The sequence below is a fragment of the Mus caroli genome, unplaced genomic scaffold, assembly GCF_978045245.1.
Source record: "Mus caroli unplaced genomic scaffold, Mus_caroli_1 scaffold_10, whole genome shotgun sequence".
In the NCBI taxonomy this organism is placed as follows: Eukaryota; Metazoa; Chordata; class Mammalia; order Rodentia; family Muridae; genus Mus; species Mus caroli.
In genome coordinates, this window is record NW_028227265.1 from 36,620,542 (window position 1) to 36,641,139 (window position 20,598).

The 20,598-nt window shown below is 41.8% G+C and overlaps 1 protein-coding gene across 1 annotated transcript in view; it reads right to left on the reverse strand.

Annotated features, from left to right (window-relative positions):
• Window positions 1–19,696, reverse strand: part of Lpcat2 (lysophosphatidylcholine acyltransferase 2) — a 63,951-nt gene extending 44,255 nt beyond the window's left edge. Inside the window, exons 1-5 of the mRNA XM_021170591.3 lie at window positions 19,415–19,696; window positions 9,745–9,884; window positions 4,616–4,833; window positions 3,187–3,299; window positions 1,318–1,378 (exon numbers count right to left, since the gene is read on the reverse strand). Coding sequence (XP_021026250.1) covers window positions 1,318–1,378; window positions 3,187–3,299; window positions 4,616–4,833; window positions 9,745–9,884; window positions 19,415–19,585 — 703 coding nt within the window. The 5' untranslated portion in view covers window positions 19,586–19,696. The remainder of the gene's footprint in view (window positions 1–1,317; window positions 1,379–3,186; window positions 3,300–4,615; window positions 4,834–9,744; window positions 9,885–19,414) is intronic.
• Window positions 19,697–20,598: the final 902 nt, after the last annotated feature.

Consider the following 20,598-nt stretch of genomic DNA (forward strand, 5'->3'; position numbering starts at 1 on the left):
AACCACATGGAAATTGTATAACAAGGTTTGTATATGAACAAGAGGTATATAATAACCAAATAGTATAAATACACTGATTGCTTGAGAGTAGACAAAACAGAGGCCAAGATGAAGTATTTACAAGTTATTACAAGTAAGTTATTACTCACGAGTTATTCAAAGTAAGACGTAAGCAAACATCAAATGCTGTGCCTCACCCACATACACACATATTTATTCACTGTTTTCTTTGGTAAAGAAAACGACATTTATTTTGAAACATATAATTTCACCATTTATTTATTTTTATTTTGGGGATGGTTTTCTTTCCTAAATACATACTATCCAAATAAAAAAAAAAAGTGAGGACAAAAGTCGAGGCAAACAAATAAGCAGAGGAAGCAAAGCTGCCACACTGGCCTGAAGCGAGCCAAGCCTTTGTGCAAAGCACACTAGCAGCCAACAAAGGGCCTGAAGTGTTCCACGTTAAAATGAAAGGTGCATTCATGGCTGCTTTCCTAGCATTGAAAAAAAAAAAAAGAGTGAACTTTGGAAGGCATGTAAAAGCATGAATGGTATTAAGGTAGGCTGTCTACTTCTCGACAGAAGACCCCAGATATCTATGAGGTTCCTTGGAGGAAAAAGAAGTCAGTGACCTCTGAGCATGCACACACACAGATACACACAGACGACACAGATATAACATAGACATATACACAGAGGCACAAACAGACACACACATATAGACACACACATAGATTCACACAAGCAGACAAACACAGACACACAGACACACACATACATAGATATACATAGGCAGACAAATGCGCATGTGCGCGCGCACACACACACATACACACACACATACACACACATACACACACACACATACACACACACATACACACACACACACATACACACACACACACATACACACACACACATACACACACACATACACACACACACACACATACACACACACACACATACACACACATACACACACACACACACATACACACATACACACACATACACACACACACATACATAGATATACATAGGCAGACTAATGCGCATGTGCGCGCGCACACACACACACACACACACACACACACACACAAACCACGTACTCCCCTAAAAGGGAAAGGCTACATCAAAAAGGAGAGCAAAGAAGTAAATCGGCATACGTTCTGTGGAATCACAGCATCAGAAAGATTTTATCAGAAAAGACAAGCCAGGAGCAAATGAATTACATTGTGCTTTATAATGGAGTCATTTGAGAAATCTCCCATACTATATTGTTACAATACATAATTTAATTTATCTCACCTGGTTTAAAAGTAATCAAACAGGAGCGATTAGTACAAGTACCTTCTGGGAAAACTAGTATCTTGGGAGAAAAGGAATAAATTTAATATTTCAGTCTAATTAATAGATCACCTCATTATTCTCCTATGACTTCACCAACACTGCTAATGCTTCAAAAAAATAAAAATGAGGCAAGAGTCTGACTCTTGATTTGAATAAAAGCTGGACTCAGCTTGTTCCAAACACTCCTTTAAAAAGAAGTGTAGTTTTATTTTTTAAAAAGTGAGGTTTGACCAGTATGATAATTATAAAAAGATAAAGGCTTTGAATAAATAGTATTCTTAGTTTATAGAAAATGCTGTCCGCACATTTCTTGTACATTTCTCAATGCTTTTATTAATGATCTAAATAAATTGGAAAGAAGACATAAAGCAAGGTAGCATCCTCAACCAAAATAAATCTTGTTACAGCTTTCTCATTAGATGCTATTTACTCCCAATGTATAGTTCAGGGATGCCTTGAGAACCGAGGGCATCTTGGGGTGCCTCCTGCTCAGTTGCCTTAGTGATCACGTGACATACACTGTCATGGCTGGCTCTGTTTCTCCTGGGGAAACATGGGGAAACATTTCAGCTGTTACTGTGCAACCTGATCTTTTCTCTGAGAGAGACTGGGGACAAACACTGGGGACATCTCCATTCATTACAGCACAGGCTTTTTAAATGTAGTCAAGAGTTAAGTTCTAGGGATAGAAAATCAAATCAAATCCCTGTCCTCAAAGCAGTCAGTAACTATCCGATCTGTCATAATTAGAGAGGGGAACACTGGCTCAAACTACAAAACAGGAATAAATGAGTGGCATAATTCCATCCCCTAATTAATAAAATGGGTTTCCTGTGATGATCAGACCCAACGGCCTGCAGTTGTAATTGGTGTGAACCCACAAATAGCTCATTAACAAAGACGGCTCACAGAGTGAGTCAGAGAAATCTCAGGGAGGAAGGAGCACTCAAAACAGCCTAGCAGCTCCAAGGTTTGAACGATTTCCATAGCCTCCTCCCCTCCCGTGGCTGTCAGTCAGGGCTAGAGAAGGATACCACACCAGACCACGTTACCCCTGGACAGAGGAAAAGCTCTGCAATGTGAGAAAATCGAGCTGAAGTCTGCCTCCTTGTTATCTCTCGCCTACTAATCCTAGAACATATTTCTTGGATCCAAAGAGAAAAATCTAACTTTTCCAAAGGACTCCTCAGCCATTTTTAAAGCCAGTCCTCCTAGGCCTAGGTTTCTCAAGTTCCCAGGGTGGGTGTCCTTGAACATCTATGTGTTACCATAGCAGGGCTGCCTGCTATAGCATCTGTCTGCTAGTGATCTTGTTTTCATGAGGGCAAAAATAGAGGGTGTTCGTTGGATTCAATCCTGTTTTATATGGTACGTCGTACCCTCCTTTAACCCTAAAAGGGCACCTCAGGGAAGGGAGCTAGGAGATGGTGAAGTATAACATGGTTTTACAGGCTATTTCGATATGCCCTTGAATGGAAAGCTCTACTTAAATATAATTCAGAAAAAAAAAAAATGTACACTTTGAATATTTTCAGTCAAGTGAGTTAAATTATGTAAAGTTTTCATTGTATTTAACAGGAATTAAAGTCAGCGTTAGAGAACCATTTTGTTTGTTTGTTTGTTTGTTTGTTTTACAACTCAAAGAAAACATCTGACAGATAAAGGAGGCGGAACATGTGGGGACGTCACACTAACTGGTTTTACTCTGCATCTATCATGCTACAGACACACGGCATGGAGCTCTTGCTCTCCAAGGACCCAAATGAGAACATCTACAGACAAACATAAGTCCTCAATATATATGGATGACCAGCTCCTGCCTCTTACCTGGGGCCATTCTCCACCTGATGTCGCTCGTTTTTTTATTTCATTGATTGTGTTTTTTCGGGAATCCGGGTCAACACGGGATACCAAAACTGGCTGCAAAGCACGTAACAGTCCTTGAAGACAAAAGGTCATTTTTGGTTTTTTTAAAGCCACCATGACATTAGCATTGGATAAACTGAAATGATTTTTACAGCAAATGAAAATGCTAGCAAATCTAAAAGTAGAATCTTTTTAAAAACCCAGATTCAAAGTTCTCTAGTGAGACTCTAATTTCAAATGCAGAGATGGGTATTATTTCATTGATTCTACAGGAGTTAGTGGAAAGAGTGGAGGGGGGCGCAGGGAATGGAGGGAGGAGCAAATGTCTTCTTCCTTAATGGATGTTACGCTGTTAATCAAAGCTTCAAAACTATCCTGTTTGATTTCAAATCATGTACACGAGTTGAGGGAGAGTATGATAGATTCTACTAAAATCCTCGGAACAGGTCGCCTCCAATCACATGAAAACAGTCTTCCAGTGCTTTGCAAAGGAAATGTTTGGGAACAAGCCATGGTGCACAAAGCACAGTAAAGTGAACAGTGAAGTTGTGTGTGTTGGGGGGCCGCGGGGGGGGGGGGGTAAGCATCTTCACTCATTCATTGACAAAGCTACAAGGATTCCTACTCTTTCTTTTCTTTCTCCCGGACAGGGAGGCAGCATCCGGGGACTTTTACACCCATTCGCTCACGGCTTGGTGTGTGCCGTAACCTTGGAACAACCAGGAGCAGTTACTTGGAGACTGAGTCCTCTGGGAGAGATGGAAGCATCTGGCAGGAAAAACACTTCACTCGCTTCGTTATTTTTTATGGCAGGAAGCACTCATTGTTCCACATCGTAATTTTCAAAGACTTACACAAATGTCCCCCAGGGAACCGTAGGGGCACAATAATTTAGAAAGCAGAGCCAGGAGGAAAGATTTAGCACATCTATCAGCCTAAAACCATAGAGAGAAGTTCATGAAATAGCATGTGACCGGTGGTTGGTTGGTTTGTTTTTTTTTTTTTTCTCCCAGACTCTTTTTAAAAAAATAAGCATCTTTGAAGTCTGATTTTCCTCGTGACACATAGCAACACAATGATATGACCATGCAGAGATAAGGCAAAGTCTCCTGAAAGCCCAAAAGCGAAAGATAAGGGCAGAAAAAAAGCTCATTCTTTACATAGAGTAGCTCATTTAAAGAAAAGGAAAATGTTTAAAATATTTTAAAGTTTTAGTTTTAACTGGCTGGAGATATCATTCGGTGTTAGATCATTGACCTGCATGTACAAGACCATGAGTTTAATCCCCAGGAATTAAAGTAATAAGCATATTGGAAATGCCTACATATGATTCTTCCATCTTAATGTACACACACGATAATACTTTAGCTGTTGCCCTTCGGATACTTACTGCCAACCAGAGGTGTCTGTGCATTCTCGTTCCGTGAAACCAGCGAAGGTAGCCCAGCTACTACACAGGCAATTCCATCGAAGAACGTGGAATGAGGAGCGACGACAAAAATGGGCGCTTCCAGAGGGCTTGCAACCTTTCCTTTCACGGTAACCGTAAACCCCATGGAGAAGAACATGGCACGAGCCAGAAACGTCAAAGCAGGCCGAGTGATCTTCCTTTGAAAGCAATGATGGAAAAGACATTTTTAGCTTTGCTTTCCTCTAAAGCACAGTTGGGGAGCAGAATCAGATCAGAGAACCTCATCTTCATAGACGAGCTATGGCAAGTAGGAGCTGTCGGAATTATCTGCAGCTGTCAACCTGACACGTGTAGCGGGAGGCAACCTCAGCCGAGGAGTTGCCTCCATCAGATGCCCTGTGGGCGTGGATTTCCGGGGGATTACTTTCTTTATCTCTGATTGATGCTGAGGGCCCAGCCCAGTCCACTGTGGCAGCAGGGCCTGAACTGTGTGAGAAGATGACTAACTGAACATGAACCTAGGGAGCAAGCCAGTTAGCAGTGATCCTTCATGATCCCCTGACTCCAAGGTCCTGTCTTGAGTTCCCCTGCCTGGCTTCCATAATCAATAGATGATGATTTAGGAGTTCTAAGATGACACAAACCCTTTCTTCTCCACACTGGTGTTGGACAGTGTTTATCACGGCAACAGAAAGCAAATTTGAACAGGAGCTGAACAGAGAACTCCTCTGAATTGGCAGACTGTTCTAAATGTTTCATATATATTAATATTTTTAAGTCTCAGAATACCCTTGTGAAATACATATTAATATCATCCTCATTTTTAAAACTTACTCCTTATGTTTATCTATATATATATGTGTATGTCTGTAGGAATGTACATCCTACATTGCACATCTTGTGGTTAGGGGAAAACATGTAGGAGTCAGATCTTTCCTTCCACCATGTGAATCTAGGGGATTGAACTCAGGTTGTTAAGCTCGGTAGCAAGCATCTTGACCCAGAGAGCCATCATGCCAGCCCTTGTAACCTCATTATTTACATTTAAATTTAATTTTATTTCTATGTATCTCTGTGTTTGCCACAGGTATATGGGTGACCAGGGAGGCCAGAAGAGGGTATTGGAACTAGGGTTACAAGAGGCTGTGAGCTACCTCATGTTGGTAGTGGGACCTGATCTCTGGTCCTCTACAAGAGCAGCAAGCACTCTTAGCCCTTGGGCCAGCTCTCCTAAACCTCATTTTGAAGATGAGCGAACCGAGGCACAGAGTAATGACGTGTCTAAAGACACAAGGATCGGAAATGCCTCCACTATTCTGTAAGCTGGAGACAATTAGAGTGAATCTTCAAACTACAGCCCACAAGAAGACTACCCACATCAGGACTGGCCTCAGAAAGCAGTCATCTTGGGAATAAATTTCCTCGTACACAGTGAGGATGCTACTGTCTACCGAAACACTTCAGACGTCTCATGGGGAACTGACTGAGGACAAGCCCTTAGAGATAAATCTAGGCCACAGTACCACAGCCTGCAGCGATCACCAGTACCTACAGGGGTAAATGCACCGTTGCACTGCCATTGAACTTGGATACACAAGCAATTGTAGAAGGCTTGCTATGTACTCCTTTAAAAGGTTTTAAGAAATTCTATCATTGAAAGTGATTCTCTCTGCACGCAAGATGGTTCAGCGGGTAAGTTAAATGCTTTGCCATCAAGGATGAGGACCTGGATTAAATGTTTAGGACCCACACAGTAGAGAGAGCCAGCTACAACCTCTGCATGTGTGCACTGGTATATGTGCACATGTAAATATACATGTATACACAAAATAATGGTTTTAAAAGACTACTATCATGCTGTGCAAAGACATGTAGGACTTATAAGGAGCAGTCCCTTGCCTGATAAGCTTAAATAATAGGGCGTCAAAATATTCTCGTAGGTATTTAGATTCCTAAACACAGAATGGATATAAGTCAGTATATGAACAAAGATATGTTATAGAGCACCCAGACATGGGATGACTCTTACTATCCTGAAATCAGAAGAGTTCTGGGTATCCCAACCTGACACACACAGAACTGGGCCCACCCTTGTGGAAAGGTAAGAGCATTCACAAGACACCAGAACAAAGCCCTGTGTGTAAGAGGCAGCCTCACTAGTAGCTCCCTTATATATCCTTCCCTCCAGATATATAAGCAAAAAGAAATAGCTGGGGTGGAAGAGGCAGTTGTCCCCATTCTTTGGTGCTCTAGCCTCCTGTAATTTGCCTGTGTTTGTGAGGTAACCCCTTGTGCACCCTCCTGTAAGCATCCCAATTAAACTTACTGGTTCACTAAGCTAGACTTGCATGGAATAATTTCCTTGGGTCTGTCATCAGTGACCTATCTGAATGAATAGACATTTGTTCACATCTCTATTTAAACAACAACAACAATACGGCTCTTCATGGAAAGTAAAATAAAATGTATACAGTCATCCCTCAGTAATTGTGGTGGAAAGACTCCACCCCCAGTCATTTATAAATAGCAACATCTTTGATTGCTCAAGTCTTTTATAAAATTCCCTGAAACCATGGCATAAAAGCCATGCTTACTGTCCTGCAGACTTTCAAACATCTCTAGAGTTTATAATAACTCATACCATGTAAATGACTTGTATAAATAGGTATATAGGTTCAGGAGAGATATTATCCTTTTTTCTAAGCATTTTGATGCAGAGGCAGAACACACTCCTGACTATACAGCACCTATGAGGTACTGAAAAGAACTTTAAAAAAAAAAATGAGCTTCTAATAAGTAGCCACAGAGGAAGGTTCTGTGATGCTGGCCTCACAAGGAATAAAACTCAGTAATCCAGAGTGCTTTCTGGAGGGCACAGGAAGGTGGTGACCTCCACCCTGAGTCTAGAGGGGAGCTCTAGATGCTGTAGAAGCACAAAGTATATTTCTGGGTTTCCATACTTTATTTCTTAACTACAGTGCTCCTGCTTCTTTATACATACATTTCAAGAAGCCACACCCCTTAATGACTGCTATTTAAATGTGTTTTAAACGCCCACAGGGAAAGAGCTGTGCAAACTTGGTGGGCTGAGTTTGAGTTCCAGGAGCCATGTAAAGGGAAGAGACAAGGGTATGCATGTGTGAGCTGAGCACTTCTGTGGAGGAATGGGAGGTGAGCCAGTGAACTGCTGAGCACTGGAATGCTGTATCAGAGCAGAAACAAGATAGTGTGCCTCAAAATGAGGGGAAAGATGAGGATCCACTCCCACTCCCAAGTGTCCTCTGAAAGACATGTATGTGCTGTGGTACAGTACACGAATGCACGTGTGCATTCATGCATGCACACACACACACATACACACACACACACACTTTTTAAAAAAGCGTTCATAGCTAAAAGTCTTGTGCCACATAAAAACTTCAAAATTATTTGTATGAGAGGAAACAGATATGGATTTCATTGACAGCAGTAAAACGTTTCTAAAACAAAAACAATAAAATATTGAAAAGAACACATTTCTAATTTTTTTTTTTTTGTTCTGGATTCTTAAGCTATTCCTTCCCTAGATTTTTGTAAGCCAGTAACTTATAAAACCAAAGAAAAAAATCTGAAAGAATCATGAATCTGGAAGAGCAAGCCATAAGTGTTACTTTATAGTGTGCACCCCTGAGTTATAAAACAAAGAAGTGTGATTTGCAAGGACCGAGTTCTCTCTCGGGGCACTGCCAACGCTTTCCCACTTCAAAACAGCTTTGCTTTTGATATTCACATTGGTTCCCTGGAACAAAAGCCGGAAGCAAACTGCATACTTCTATAAAGGTTGCAGAACAGTGGCTTTCATGATTTAGGAAGACATATCTGCATTTGAGATTTGTATAAAAAGAACACATCCATGCATATGAATAAAAGCAAGGGAGCAAGCACTGTACACAAGTTCTGGGAGTTCATCAACGTCCTAAAATAAATGTAAAGATTTGCAGCCCATTGGAATCCATAGACTAAACATTCGGCCCATAAACACTATATACAGATGGCAATAATCTGATCCTGCCAAACCTTAGGAACTTCTACTAGTATGTTTTATTTGTTCTTGCTCATTCTGTTCTCTAGAACCTTCCCAGTGGGATAATTCTAGAAATCCTAGAAAATAATTTCCATTTGCCTCAGTACTAACATTTGAAAAAAATGCTATTTGAGTGATAATAAAAGAGAATGCTAACCACTAATATAATTAATAAAGATAGTATAATCTATCTACTTAATGAAATTATTGCAGTTCATTACTTCTGGGGAACAAAAGCAAATGTGAATACCGTGGAAAGACAAAAAAGAAAGCCAATGATTTTCTAGCTATGATGTTCCAGAAATAACAACAGATGTTAGGCTGACTGCATCGGTGTGACACAAGGCCCAGTACACACAACTTGAGAAGAAAGATTTGTTTTAGCTCGTGGCTTTAGGAATGTCGGTTTACAATGAACAATTCCATTCTGGGGACCATGGGACAGTGATGGAGTGTCACAGCAGTGAGACCAGAACAGGGCACACACAAGCTATTCACCTCACTGTGGACAGGAAACAGAGAGGAAATGCACAAAGGGGCTCTCCCCCTCCTTCCCCAGGACATACTCCTAGTAATTGACCTAATTACTCCAACTAGGCTAGCCCCCATCCCCCAATTTTCACCACCTCCTTATAATGCCATCATATTATGAATTCATGAAGACACTATTCCTTTGATCAGGCACAGCCCTCAAGATACAGTCACTCCCCAAAAGCCCATTGGCTGTCAATAAAGCCTCTAATACATGAAGCTATTGGAGACATTTCATGTTAAAACATACCCCAGGGGCTCTTTCAGAACCAAAGATGAATATCCTTCACAAAAACTCAGAAAACAAAATGTTTTAACATTACTTAAGTATACCTAGAAGTCACTAGTATCAAAATGCACCTGTGTGATAATTTCTGCATACATCGAGGCCATTTCCATGAAAGAAACAAAAACAAACTGTTAAAACCAAGTAGCAGTAAGCTAAAACCATTGGTCATTGGAGAAACTTTACAAGTTTTGATTTGTGTAATATTTGGACATGATTACCACTTACCTCCTCCAATCGCTTATTGGATGGGTCAGCTTTTCAGGACAGCATGCTGTTGAAATGACAGCAAATGGCCATGCCAGCAGCAAAATTAATCCAACCAGTAAAGCACGGACTGGGAGCAGAATAATTCCAAGAAGAAGCATCTGCAAACCAAAGTTGACAAAAAAAAAAAAAAAAGTAAGTAATAGGAAAGTTTTTTTTTTCCTGCATGTTCTCAAGGAGGAATTAATTAAATGCCTTGCATGAGACTGAGATATAAACACACACAAACAAATACATACGCAAGATAGGACATTTGTCATGGTTTGTATATTCTTGGACCAGGGAGTGGCACCATTTGGAGGTGTGGCCTTGTTGGTATAGGTGTGACCTGGTTGGAGTAGGTGTGTCACTGTGGGTGTGGGTATAAGATCCTCACCCTAGTTGCCTGGAAGTCAAGTCTTCCACCAGCAGCCTTTGGATGATAATGGACTGAACCTCTGAACTTGTAAGCCAGCCCCAATTAAATGTTGTTTTTTATAAAACTTGCCTTGGTCATGGTGTCTATTCACAGCAGTAAAACCCTAACTAAGACAGAAGTTGGTACCAGGAGTGGGGTAGTGCTGTGATAGGCCTGACCATGCTTTTATTTTAAAGAATGTGGATTTTGAGATTTTGGATTTGGAAAGCAGTGGAAAGCTTTAAATCGGGCTTAATGGGTCATCCTAGTAGGAATATGGAAGACTTTGTTGCTGGGAGTAATTTGAACTGTGTTGACCTGGCCCAAGAGATTTCAAAGGAGAAGAATTTCAGAATGTGGCATAAAGACTGTTTTTGTGATATTTCAGTGAAGAATTCGGCTACTTTTTGCCCCTGTCTGAAAAGTCTACCTGAGGCTAAGGTGAAGAGACATTGACAAAGGAAGTTTCAAAAAAGCCAGCAGAGACTTTGTTCTCTGATTAAGTCTTGTGAAGAGAAGTTTGAACAAGCATAGCAAGCTTAGAAAGGAAAATTATAAAATATATGGTTTGAGTATTAAAGGGGTACCAGGAAGTGAAATGGAGCAAAATCCTGTGTTCTTGGAGATAACAGATTAAGGTGTGGGACCTTGGAGCAAGATCCTACCCAGCTAAATTTAGATCCAGGCATGGTGGTCACACCTTTAATCCCAGGAGATAGGCATGCTGATCTCTGTGTTCAAGGTCAATCTACAGAGCAAGATCCAGGACAGCCAAGCTTAGGCAGTGAAGGATTTGGATGAAGACATAGAACTCTCAGCTGTGCCTCTGCCACGCCTGCCTGGATACTGCCATGCTCCTACCTTGGGAGTGGGACCTTGGGGAAAGATCTTACCCAGCTAAATTTAGATCCAGGCTTGATGGTCACACCTTTAATCCCAGGAGACAGGCATGCTGATCTCTGTGTTCAAGGTCAATCTACAGAGCAAGATCCAGGACAGCCAAGCTTAGGCAATGAAGGAGTTGGAAAACAGAAAGCCAGTGACAATGTAATATTACAAGGGGGTCATATTCTAGTTCTTGCAAGCAGCAGAACTCACAGCTTCAGCCATGTGGATCTGGCTCTAGAGTTAAGTCATGGAATACATGGTAAGGAAAGCTGCTAACAGGGAGTGGAACCAGCCCAGGAGAAAGCAGTTTGTTGTAGTCAACAAAGATGAAAACGGAAGTAGAGATCTGAAGACTGCTTTAACATCAGCCATGGAGATGCAGAGTGTGGAATTTGCCCAGCTGGTTTCCCGTCTTTTTTTGAGGATTACAGTTAAGTGATTGAATGAATCTCAGAAGAGACCTTGAACTTTGGACTTTTAACATTGTTGAGACTGCTATGGACTATGAGGTCTTTGAAAGTTGGACTAAATGCATTTTGCATTATGCTATGTTTAAGTATGGCCCCCCCATAGACTCATGTGTTTGAACAAGTCTATGGGGACCAGGGAGTGGAATGACATGGTCTGTATATTCTTGGACCAGGGAGTGGCACCATTTGGAGGTGTGGCCTTGTTGGAATAGGTGTGACCTGGTTGGAGTAAGTGTGTCACTGTGGGTGTGGGCATAAGATCCTCACCCTAGTTACCTGGAAGTCAGTCTTCCATTAGCAGCTTTAGGATGAAGTTGTAGAACTCTCAGCTCTGCCCGTACCATGCCTGCCTGGATACTGCCATGCTCCCACCTTGATGATAATGGACTGAACCTCTGAACCTGTAAGCCAGCCCCAATTAAATGTTGTTTTTTATAAGACTTGCCTTGGTCATGGTGTCTGTTCACAGCAGTAAAACCCTAACTAAGACAACATTGAATCTCAAAGGATTATTTCTAGAAGAGCATAGTGGCACATATCTCTAATCCCCATATTCTCTGCCCAGAAGAAGCAGGCAAATCTATAAGATCTATAGATCTTGAGGCCAACCTGGCCTACATAGTGAGTTCTGGGTCAGCCAGGGATACATTTTATGAGACCCTGTCTCAAAAAAATAAAATAAAATAATAAAACAATACTATCAATAATAAAGGCAAAAGAAGCAGTGGGAGAACCATGGGACAACTTGATCTGTGCATCAATGAGGGGGCACAGAAGATGCTGGTAGAACAGAGGAAAGATGAGCCTAATTTAGCAGATAGAACAGGCTTCCTGGAAGAAAGTGGTAGCCTCAGTACTCCCGCTAAAGAAGCAGGTGCCCTAGGTCTTTGGTCATAAGTACTTAAGAGACCAAGACAGGGAGCAAGTTCAAGGTTGCCCAGGCTACAAAGTGAAGGGAAATGGAGCTTAACACCTCAGTGATAAGAGTGCTTGCTCCACATGCTCAAGCATCAGTGTGGTCCCAGCATAGCTAACCACAAAGCAAACAGATGCTAGCCAGGCAAGACAGATACACTGTTGCCCAAGAGCTACACAGAAAGTAGAGTAGGAACAGCAGTCTCAGTGAAGGATGGATGGATTGCACTGCTTCCGGCCTGCCAATTCTGTGTAACTAAGCAATAACGAACTGGGGAAGAGAATACAAACTAAAAATAAGTAAGAGTAAAGGATATAAGAACAGTAAATCATATGTAGATGCTTAGTGTGTGTCAGGCACATAAGACATGGCAATTCATCTAGTTCTTAAGATCTTAAGTTTATTTACATGCAAAGAATGCCATGGAGAGATAAATTAAATCACAATAAGTCACAGAAGGGGAAATAAACTTATTTACAAAGTCGTTGCCCTTAATCCTTACACAATCCTGCCTTTTAAGTGAACAGCCATTATGTATAATACCAATTTTTTTTTTTTATAAATTACATGATATAACCAGTGAAGCCTGTCTTCTGTCTCTATTGCCCTCTATAGGAATTTGAACATCATTAAATAACTAACGAAATTGCCTCAACTATTCTAGTTCTCTATCTGTCTTAGTTGTAATTTTCAAGTAGGACTTCAATTCAAGTGGTGGTGGCCTGTGGGCTCTAAGTTTTTTTCTTCAATTTTTTGAAGATATTTCTAGATCTCTGCATTTCCATAGAAGTTTAGAAGTAATTCCTCAGTGTTCTCCCCCTTCCCTCCCTCCCCCTCCCCTTCCCTCCCTCCCCCTCCCCTTCCCTCCCTCCCCCTCCCCTTTCCTCCCTCCCCCTCCCCTTCCCTCCCTCCCCCTCCCCTTCCCTCCCTCCCCCTCCCCTTTCCTCCCTCCCCCTCCCCTTCCCTCCCTCCATGCCTACTTCCCTCTCTCTCTCTCTCTCCCTCCCTCACACCACACACACACACACACACACACACACAGACATGTGTATTATGATTTTTGTTGAGATTCCAGTGAATCCAGACATAAGCAGGAAGAAATTGTCGTACCAATAACTCTGTGCTTTCTAATTCACAAACAAGCTACACCCACCGACATGTCATAATTCCTCACTGCACGATTTAGTTGTTTCCAGAATAGTGACCAGATATGGTTTTGGTTACACATACTTCCAAGTATTCAGCATCATTTACTCTTATCTTTTTACTTATCATTTACTCTTATCTTATGGTTAGCTTGTTTTTACTTCTTAATTGTTAATGCTTAGTATAAATACAAACTTGGTTTAATTTCTAAATATGAGAATTTTCCAAGTAGCAGACTTATGTATTCATTCATTCATTCATTCATTCATTCATTGAGATAGAACAGCGGTATGCAGCATGGCTGACTTTGAACTTGCTAGGTAGACTAGTCTAGCCATGAACTCACAGATTTCTGCCTGCTTCTGCCTCCTGAATGTTGTAATTAAATGTGTGTACTACCATTCTCAGTCTGTTTTTTTTATTTCTAATATAATTTGTTACAATCAGCAAACATATTCTATAATATATCAATCTCTTGAAAATTTCAAGACTTCTTTTCAGCCAACGATTGGTCTCTTTTGGAAAGGCCTTGGGATCTTGCAGTCGCAGGAGACTGTATCCTACAAATAACAGTTTAGTAAAGGTGGTGACCTTTGCTCTTTAACCCTTATGCTTCAATAATCATCTCTGGTCTGGTCTTTCCTATCAAGTACTAAGAAATGAGTGTCAGCATCCTCAAAGCAGGTTACTTGCTTACTCGTTTAGTTCTTTGTCACACCTAAACAGCTGGAATAGCACCTTGGCTACACTGTCTTGAAATTTTAGCCAGCAGTTGCTCAAATGACTACAGCATATACATTTAATGTATGACAATTCAGAAAGCCATGCTACTTCACATGCAATGCAGAAAAATAAGTGCAAATCTGTCCTTTCAAAACCATTTTACATGTTTTACATCTGCACATACGTAAACTTGAAAAAATACTTCTAGACTTTTTCACTAAATCATCACATTGTATAGTTCTTTGATTAAATTAAGATGAAGAAAAAGGAGTTTTATTTACTAATTTCCAAGTGTCGATTCCAATATTCCTCATTCTTCCCTGTGTATCCACATTTCTATCTGAGACTATGATACCATGTTACTACTACTCTATCTGAGACTATACCATGTTTCTACTACTGGAAAAAAACATTCTTTGTTTCTTCTTTTGTAACATTACCCCTACTTATCTCGGGCAGGACATGTGTGTGTGTGTGTGTGTGTGTGTGTGTGTGTGTGTGTGTAAGTCAGAGTCAGTTCCGTCTACCACATAGGTCCTGGGAAGCATAACTTAGGTCTTCAAGCTTAGCAGCAAGAGCTTTGTTCTGCCTGAGCCATCTTGCCACTTTGTTTCCTTTGGTTTGTTTGTTTGCAATCAGGGTTGAGCCCAAGGCCTCAAGCAGGATGTCACTGTAACACCAGTGAGCTAGACCGCCAATCCCCACTTACTGTTTGGTTTGGTTTGGTTTGGTTTGGTTTGGTTTGGTTTGGTTTGGTTAGGTTTGGTGGTTTTGGTTTTGGTGTCGGCTGTTGAGACAGAGTCTCTCTCCACAGCCTTGACTGATCTGGAACTCATTATGTTGAGCAGCCTCTGCCTCCTAAGTGCTGGGATTAAAGGTGTGCACCACCACTGCCCGGATTCATTTATCATCCCTTATATGCAGCTCTTGTAACAACTCTCATCATTTTTCCTTCTAAAACTATCTTCATTTTCTTTCAACTTCCAAATAATATTTTATATTACATTCATTCATTCATCTATCTATCTATCTTTCTATCTACCTATTTTGCGAGATAGATCTATCTATCTATCTATCTTTCTATCTACCTATTTTGCGAGATAGATCTATCTATCTATCTATCTATCTATCTATCTATCTTTCTATCTACCTATTTTGCGTGTGTGTACATGTATGTATGTGGGAGCTTATGTGATGTAGCACACATATAGAGGTCAAAGGGCATCTTATGAGCATTAGTGTTCTGTTCCCACTGGGTGGATATTGGGAAGGAACCTGGGTCATCTGGTGTGATGGCAAGCATCTTTACACAAAGCATCTTTAGCTTTCTAGCCTCCTCCTCCTTGGCTGTTTATTTCTGGATTGACTTGTCTTTTTTAGGAGTTCTGGGAGTTATTTACATGCTTTGGATACTATACCCCTACCAGATATATTATGTACAAACATTTTTTTTCCTCAAAGTTTTTTTTAGGCTATCACTTTCATTTCTTTCTCTCATTTTATATGCATACGTGTTCAGTGTGTGTGCTTGTTGGCATGCTTGCTTTGGGCTCATGGAAGGTGGGGGTGGGGTGCATCTGGAAGCCTCAAGTTACTGCTAGATGTTTTTCTCAACCACTTCCCACTTTAATGACTGGGGTAGGGTCCCTTATTGAAGCACAGCTCACCAATTTAGAGTAGTCTAATTGGCCAGCTTGCCCCAGGGATCCTGTTTCTGCCTCATTAGTGCTGGGATTGGAGGCAGCCACTATACTTGCCTAGCTTTCCGTAAGGGTTCCAGATACCCAAACTCAGGTTCTCATGTTTGTGCCATAAGGGCTTTATTCACCGAGGCATGGCCTCGGATCCCTCTTCAATATAATGGGAATATTTTGAAGCACAAAGAGTTTAATTTAACAATACTATTTATCTACTTCTCATATGGTTCCCTCTCCCCACCCCACCCTGTGCCTGTGCATGTGTATGCCAAGTGCACGTGTGTGTGCTTTTGTGTGTGTGTGTGTGTGTGTGTGTGTGTGCATGCATACTTGCTTATGCTTTTATTGTCTAGCTACAAAACGAATGACTAATCCACGGTCATTAGGATTTATACTTATGCTCTCTCCTAACACTTTCATTATTTTAACTCTCATATTTTCTCTGTTTAGTTCTTTTATGAGCTTAGGCTGTTTTATATGCGGTGAACTTAATTCTCTTATGCATGTTAATCCATTTAGCCCAGACCACTTGAAAAGACAAGTCTTACTCCATTGAATTGCTCTAGCACTCTTGCAGAAAAATCAATGACCGTAGCTATGTGTTTGTTTCTGGACCCAGTTTTCTCTTATTGATCCATTTATTTAGGGACTTTTATGGTTTAATTCTGTAAAGTTTATTTTCTTTGTCATGGGTGGCTCCTGGAATCTCTGATCAATTTGATTAATAGTCAGTTGATGCATACAGGAATTTCCTTTAGTGTAGAAACATAAATTTCCCTGTACTTGCAAGGGGCTTTTGTTGTGCAGCTTGGGTACATGTCAATGCAGGTGGCAGTTCAAAACTGCCTGAGCCTTAGATCCTGCTTGTACAGAGCCCCAAGGTCAATCAGAGATGACACATCAGGGCATTCTTGGATCTTTCCAGAACACAGGCATACCATCTTTCTCATGTTCAACTGTTATATGTCCAGAGATTGGTTATATATATAGGTTATATACAGCAAACAAACATTTTTATGTGGACAGATAATCCTATCAGTTACCACTGGTCATTTTAGTTCTAAGTTCTTTTGCAGCAATAAAAATTAGACTATATTTTACCATGACGCATAGTAGCGTAAGACCCTTAAATACTTTTTTTAAAATTGCATAAGTAGGGGCCAGAGAGATGGTTCAGCAGTTAAGAGCATTTGACTGTTCTTCCAGAGGACTGAGGGTCAATTCCTCAGCACTCACATGGCAGCTCACAACTGACTGTAACTCCAGTTCCAGGGGATCTAATACCTTCATACAGATATACATCCAGGCAAAACACCAATGTATATAAAATAAAAATAGATAAATTATTTTTAAAATGCATAAATAAAAGAAAAAGGAAGAATTTTAAAGTCTTAGGCCTAATAATAAAATGTTCAAGTAACAACAATCCTTAAGAAGACACCAATCATAATTCAATGTTGAATTTAGTCTGAGCTAAATATATGATCATATCTAAGTGAGAGTATGTCTGTACTTTAAAGTAGACTATATGAACATCATATTTTACCCACGCCTATTCAACTGTTCCCTTTATCCATGCTATTCAAGCCACTGATGCATCTATGATATCACTGGTATTATGGATTTTTAAAAAGAAAGGAAATGAATGCCCAGGCAGTTTAATCCAAGTAGCAAATTTCAAATATAGTATACCATTATAGACCTGCAGCAGAGTTATCAATATTTAGATTAGCAAACCAGAGTATATTATGTCACATATTATCTCATTTAACTCTCCTTTGAAGAATTATTTCCATTTATAAGATGAGAAAATATAATAGAAAAAGGAGGTTAAGTGACTAGGCCAAATTCACAGAATCTGTGAACAATAAGTGACCAGTGCGCTTTGCATTATATGCGGTTTTCATGGAGTTTTAAGAAAAAGCTCTTTTTAGGTGATTAAAAAAACTAATAATCAAAGTACAATAAAAATATTTAAATATGCTGCTTTGAGCCTCCCTCCAAACTCTGAACCCAAATAGCCAGGGTCCATTTTCCCTTAAATATAACTCATTTGTCTAGAGTTATCTTGAAGGATAACATATGTGCCTATAAGTACTGCAAGGGATTCAAAGCATAAAGAGGAACTCTGTAAACTTAGTGTCTCCACATCTTTTATCTTCCTCTCTCATACCTATCTTCAACCAGATCCCTATCGTTAATTCTAACCATCACCCTCTACCACCAACCCTGCTCCCAACACACTCACACACACACACACACACACACACACACACACACACACACACACAGCTCTGTGCTTAACATGCCTCCTCCAGAGGGGTCACAAATCTTAAAGCTGTATATAGATAGAAACAATGCTAAATACTACTTCAGTGCAAAATCACAAAAATTCTGAGACGTACAGGGAGACATTAACCCTTCTCCCCCTGCAGACAAGACAACCGTTGTTTTCACCCATCTTTCTCATTCTCCAGTCACTAACCTCACCAAAGAGGAAGTCAAAAAGTGAACTCACTGATGCCAAAGCTGTCCTTTCCGAGATAAAGACAACTTCCTTTGTGGCCATTTCTAACAGCTATGTCTCATGTCATCTTTGAATCTAGAAAAAGGTGCTGTGTAAAAGCCCACTCAAAAACACTCTCGAATGCCTTCATGGGTCTCCCAGATTTCTCTTTGCTTTGCTTCTGATTCACAGCCTGGCTGTTCCTGGGCAGTTTGTCACTAGGGCCTTCCCTATGGTTCCAAGGATAGAGCAGGGCTCTCTGCCTCCTCTCTTACTCTCCTCGGCTCTGACTGGCTCCCCTTTTTACAGAGGGCATATAAAAGAAAGTACCCTGAAACCCTCTCTCATATGGTAGCTCTCAATCCGCTGCTTCCACAAACTCGAGCCAAAGCTCCTACCCCATCCCTCCCCTTCTCAGGCATACCTTCTCTGCATCTTCTCACTTTTGTGTACCTTGGGTCATCCTATCCCCCAGTCCTCACTTCTCACATCCTCCTGTTTGGCCATCATGACCCTTTCCAGTCGGATCCGGATCCACAGCTCTTTCTTCCGCAGATGCTTTCCCTTACCAGACTCCACACTCAGCCAGCCTCCCCCTTCAGACTCACTATCTCCTCAGATGCCTCCCCCGTCAGATTTCCAATTCTTCAGGCAAACTCCAAGTCACACCCACTATGCCCTCAGTGTCAGACGGGTGATCTCCTCTGACACTCTTCGGATTCGCGATCCTCTCAGACGCCTCCTCCATCAGACCAGCTATCCCCTCAAATACCTCCCCTCTCAGTCCTGATCCCTTCAAGACTGATCCTCCTCCGACCAGATGCCCTCACCCTGAGCCTCCTCCATCGCACCACATTGCCTTAACCTGAGCGCGCGCCGCGCCTCTACCTGCAGCCGTCGGAAGGCACTGATTCTCGTCTGCTGGACGAAAGGGTTGGGCACCGGCGGCGGGAAGAAGGACGCCTGGCGAGGTACCATGGGTGGCCGCAGCCCGGCGTCCCCGACGCCCGAACCCGGGACCGTAGCCGCCACAGCGGCCGCCTCGGCGCATCGGTTCATGATGGATCCCGGTGCCCGACCCGAGCAAAGCGGGGACCCGAAGTGAGCGGCCGAATTCACAGCCCGAACCTCAGAACCAGAGACTCCCAGCCCCAGGCGCCGCTCCCGGCTTCTGCGCAGGCGCCAGAGTCACCTAGCCACTAGCTGCCCCGCCCTCCGGGACGCACCCCGGGCTCTGGCCCCGCCCCCTAGGAACCTGCTTTAGGAACACACCTCTTGGATCCCAATCTAGTAAGTAAACTTATAAATCCAGGGTGGGTTTTGTTTATCTGTGCTCGATTTCCGGCGTGTTTCGTTTCCTGTGTAAACCTATTTCATTTGGGGGTGTTTGTAGGTTAGAAAGAAAGCGAGCTAAAACAGTAATTAGCAGCTGGAGTAGACAATATCCCACTCAAAACCTAGATTAACATGGAGATGGCTGTCTTTCCCAGTAATTGAACTATTTGTATAGAAAAGGCAAAAGCAACTGGTTTCTACTGTAGATGAGGAACCTGACCCAGAAAAGGGAAATGTTTGACGACACACTGAGGAAGTATGAGGCTGTCTGAACCTGTGTAGGAGAGGGTAGGGGGAGTCCAGGATTGCCCAGGGCCTTGGACATTTGCTAGTTGGTAGAACTCTGCCTAGATGCAGTTGAAGAATGGAGAGACACTGAACCAGTCATCCCTGGCTACCTCTCCTCCCAGCAGGCAGTGGGGGACAGGGGGGATGAGACATACCATCCAGGCCCTAAGACAGCTGCGTGTCCAAATTTAGCCACTATGATACCCCCAAATCTTCCTGCTGCATCGGGTAGTTGTGAGGCTTGGGCTACTGACTTGAACTTCTCCTCTAGGAGTGAGAGGGTAACTGCTACCTCACAGGGCTGTACAGTAAGGATGAAATAACGCACTGTAATGCACATAGCAAAGCACTGAGGAGATGGTAAGGTGGGGAACAACTGAATTCTCTCTGAATGTGTAACAGAGAACCTTAAAAACAGCGATAGGCCTCTGCCTAGAGACTCTTGCAAT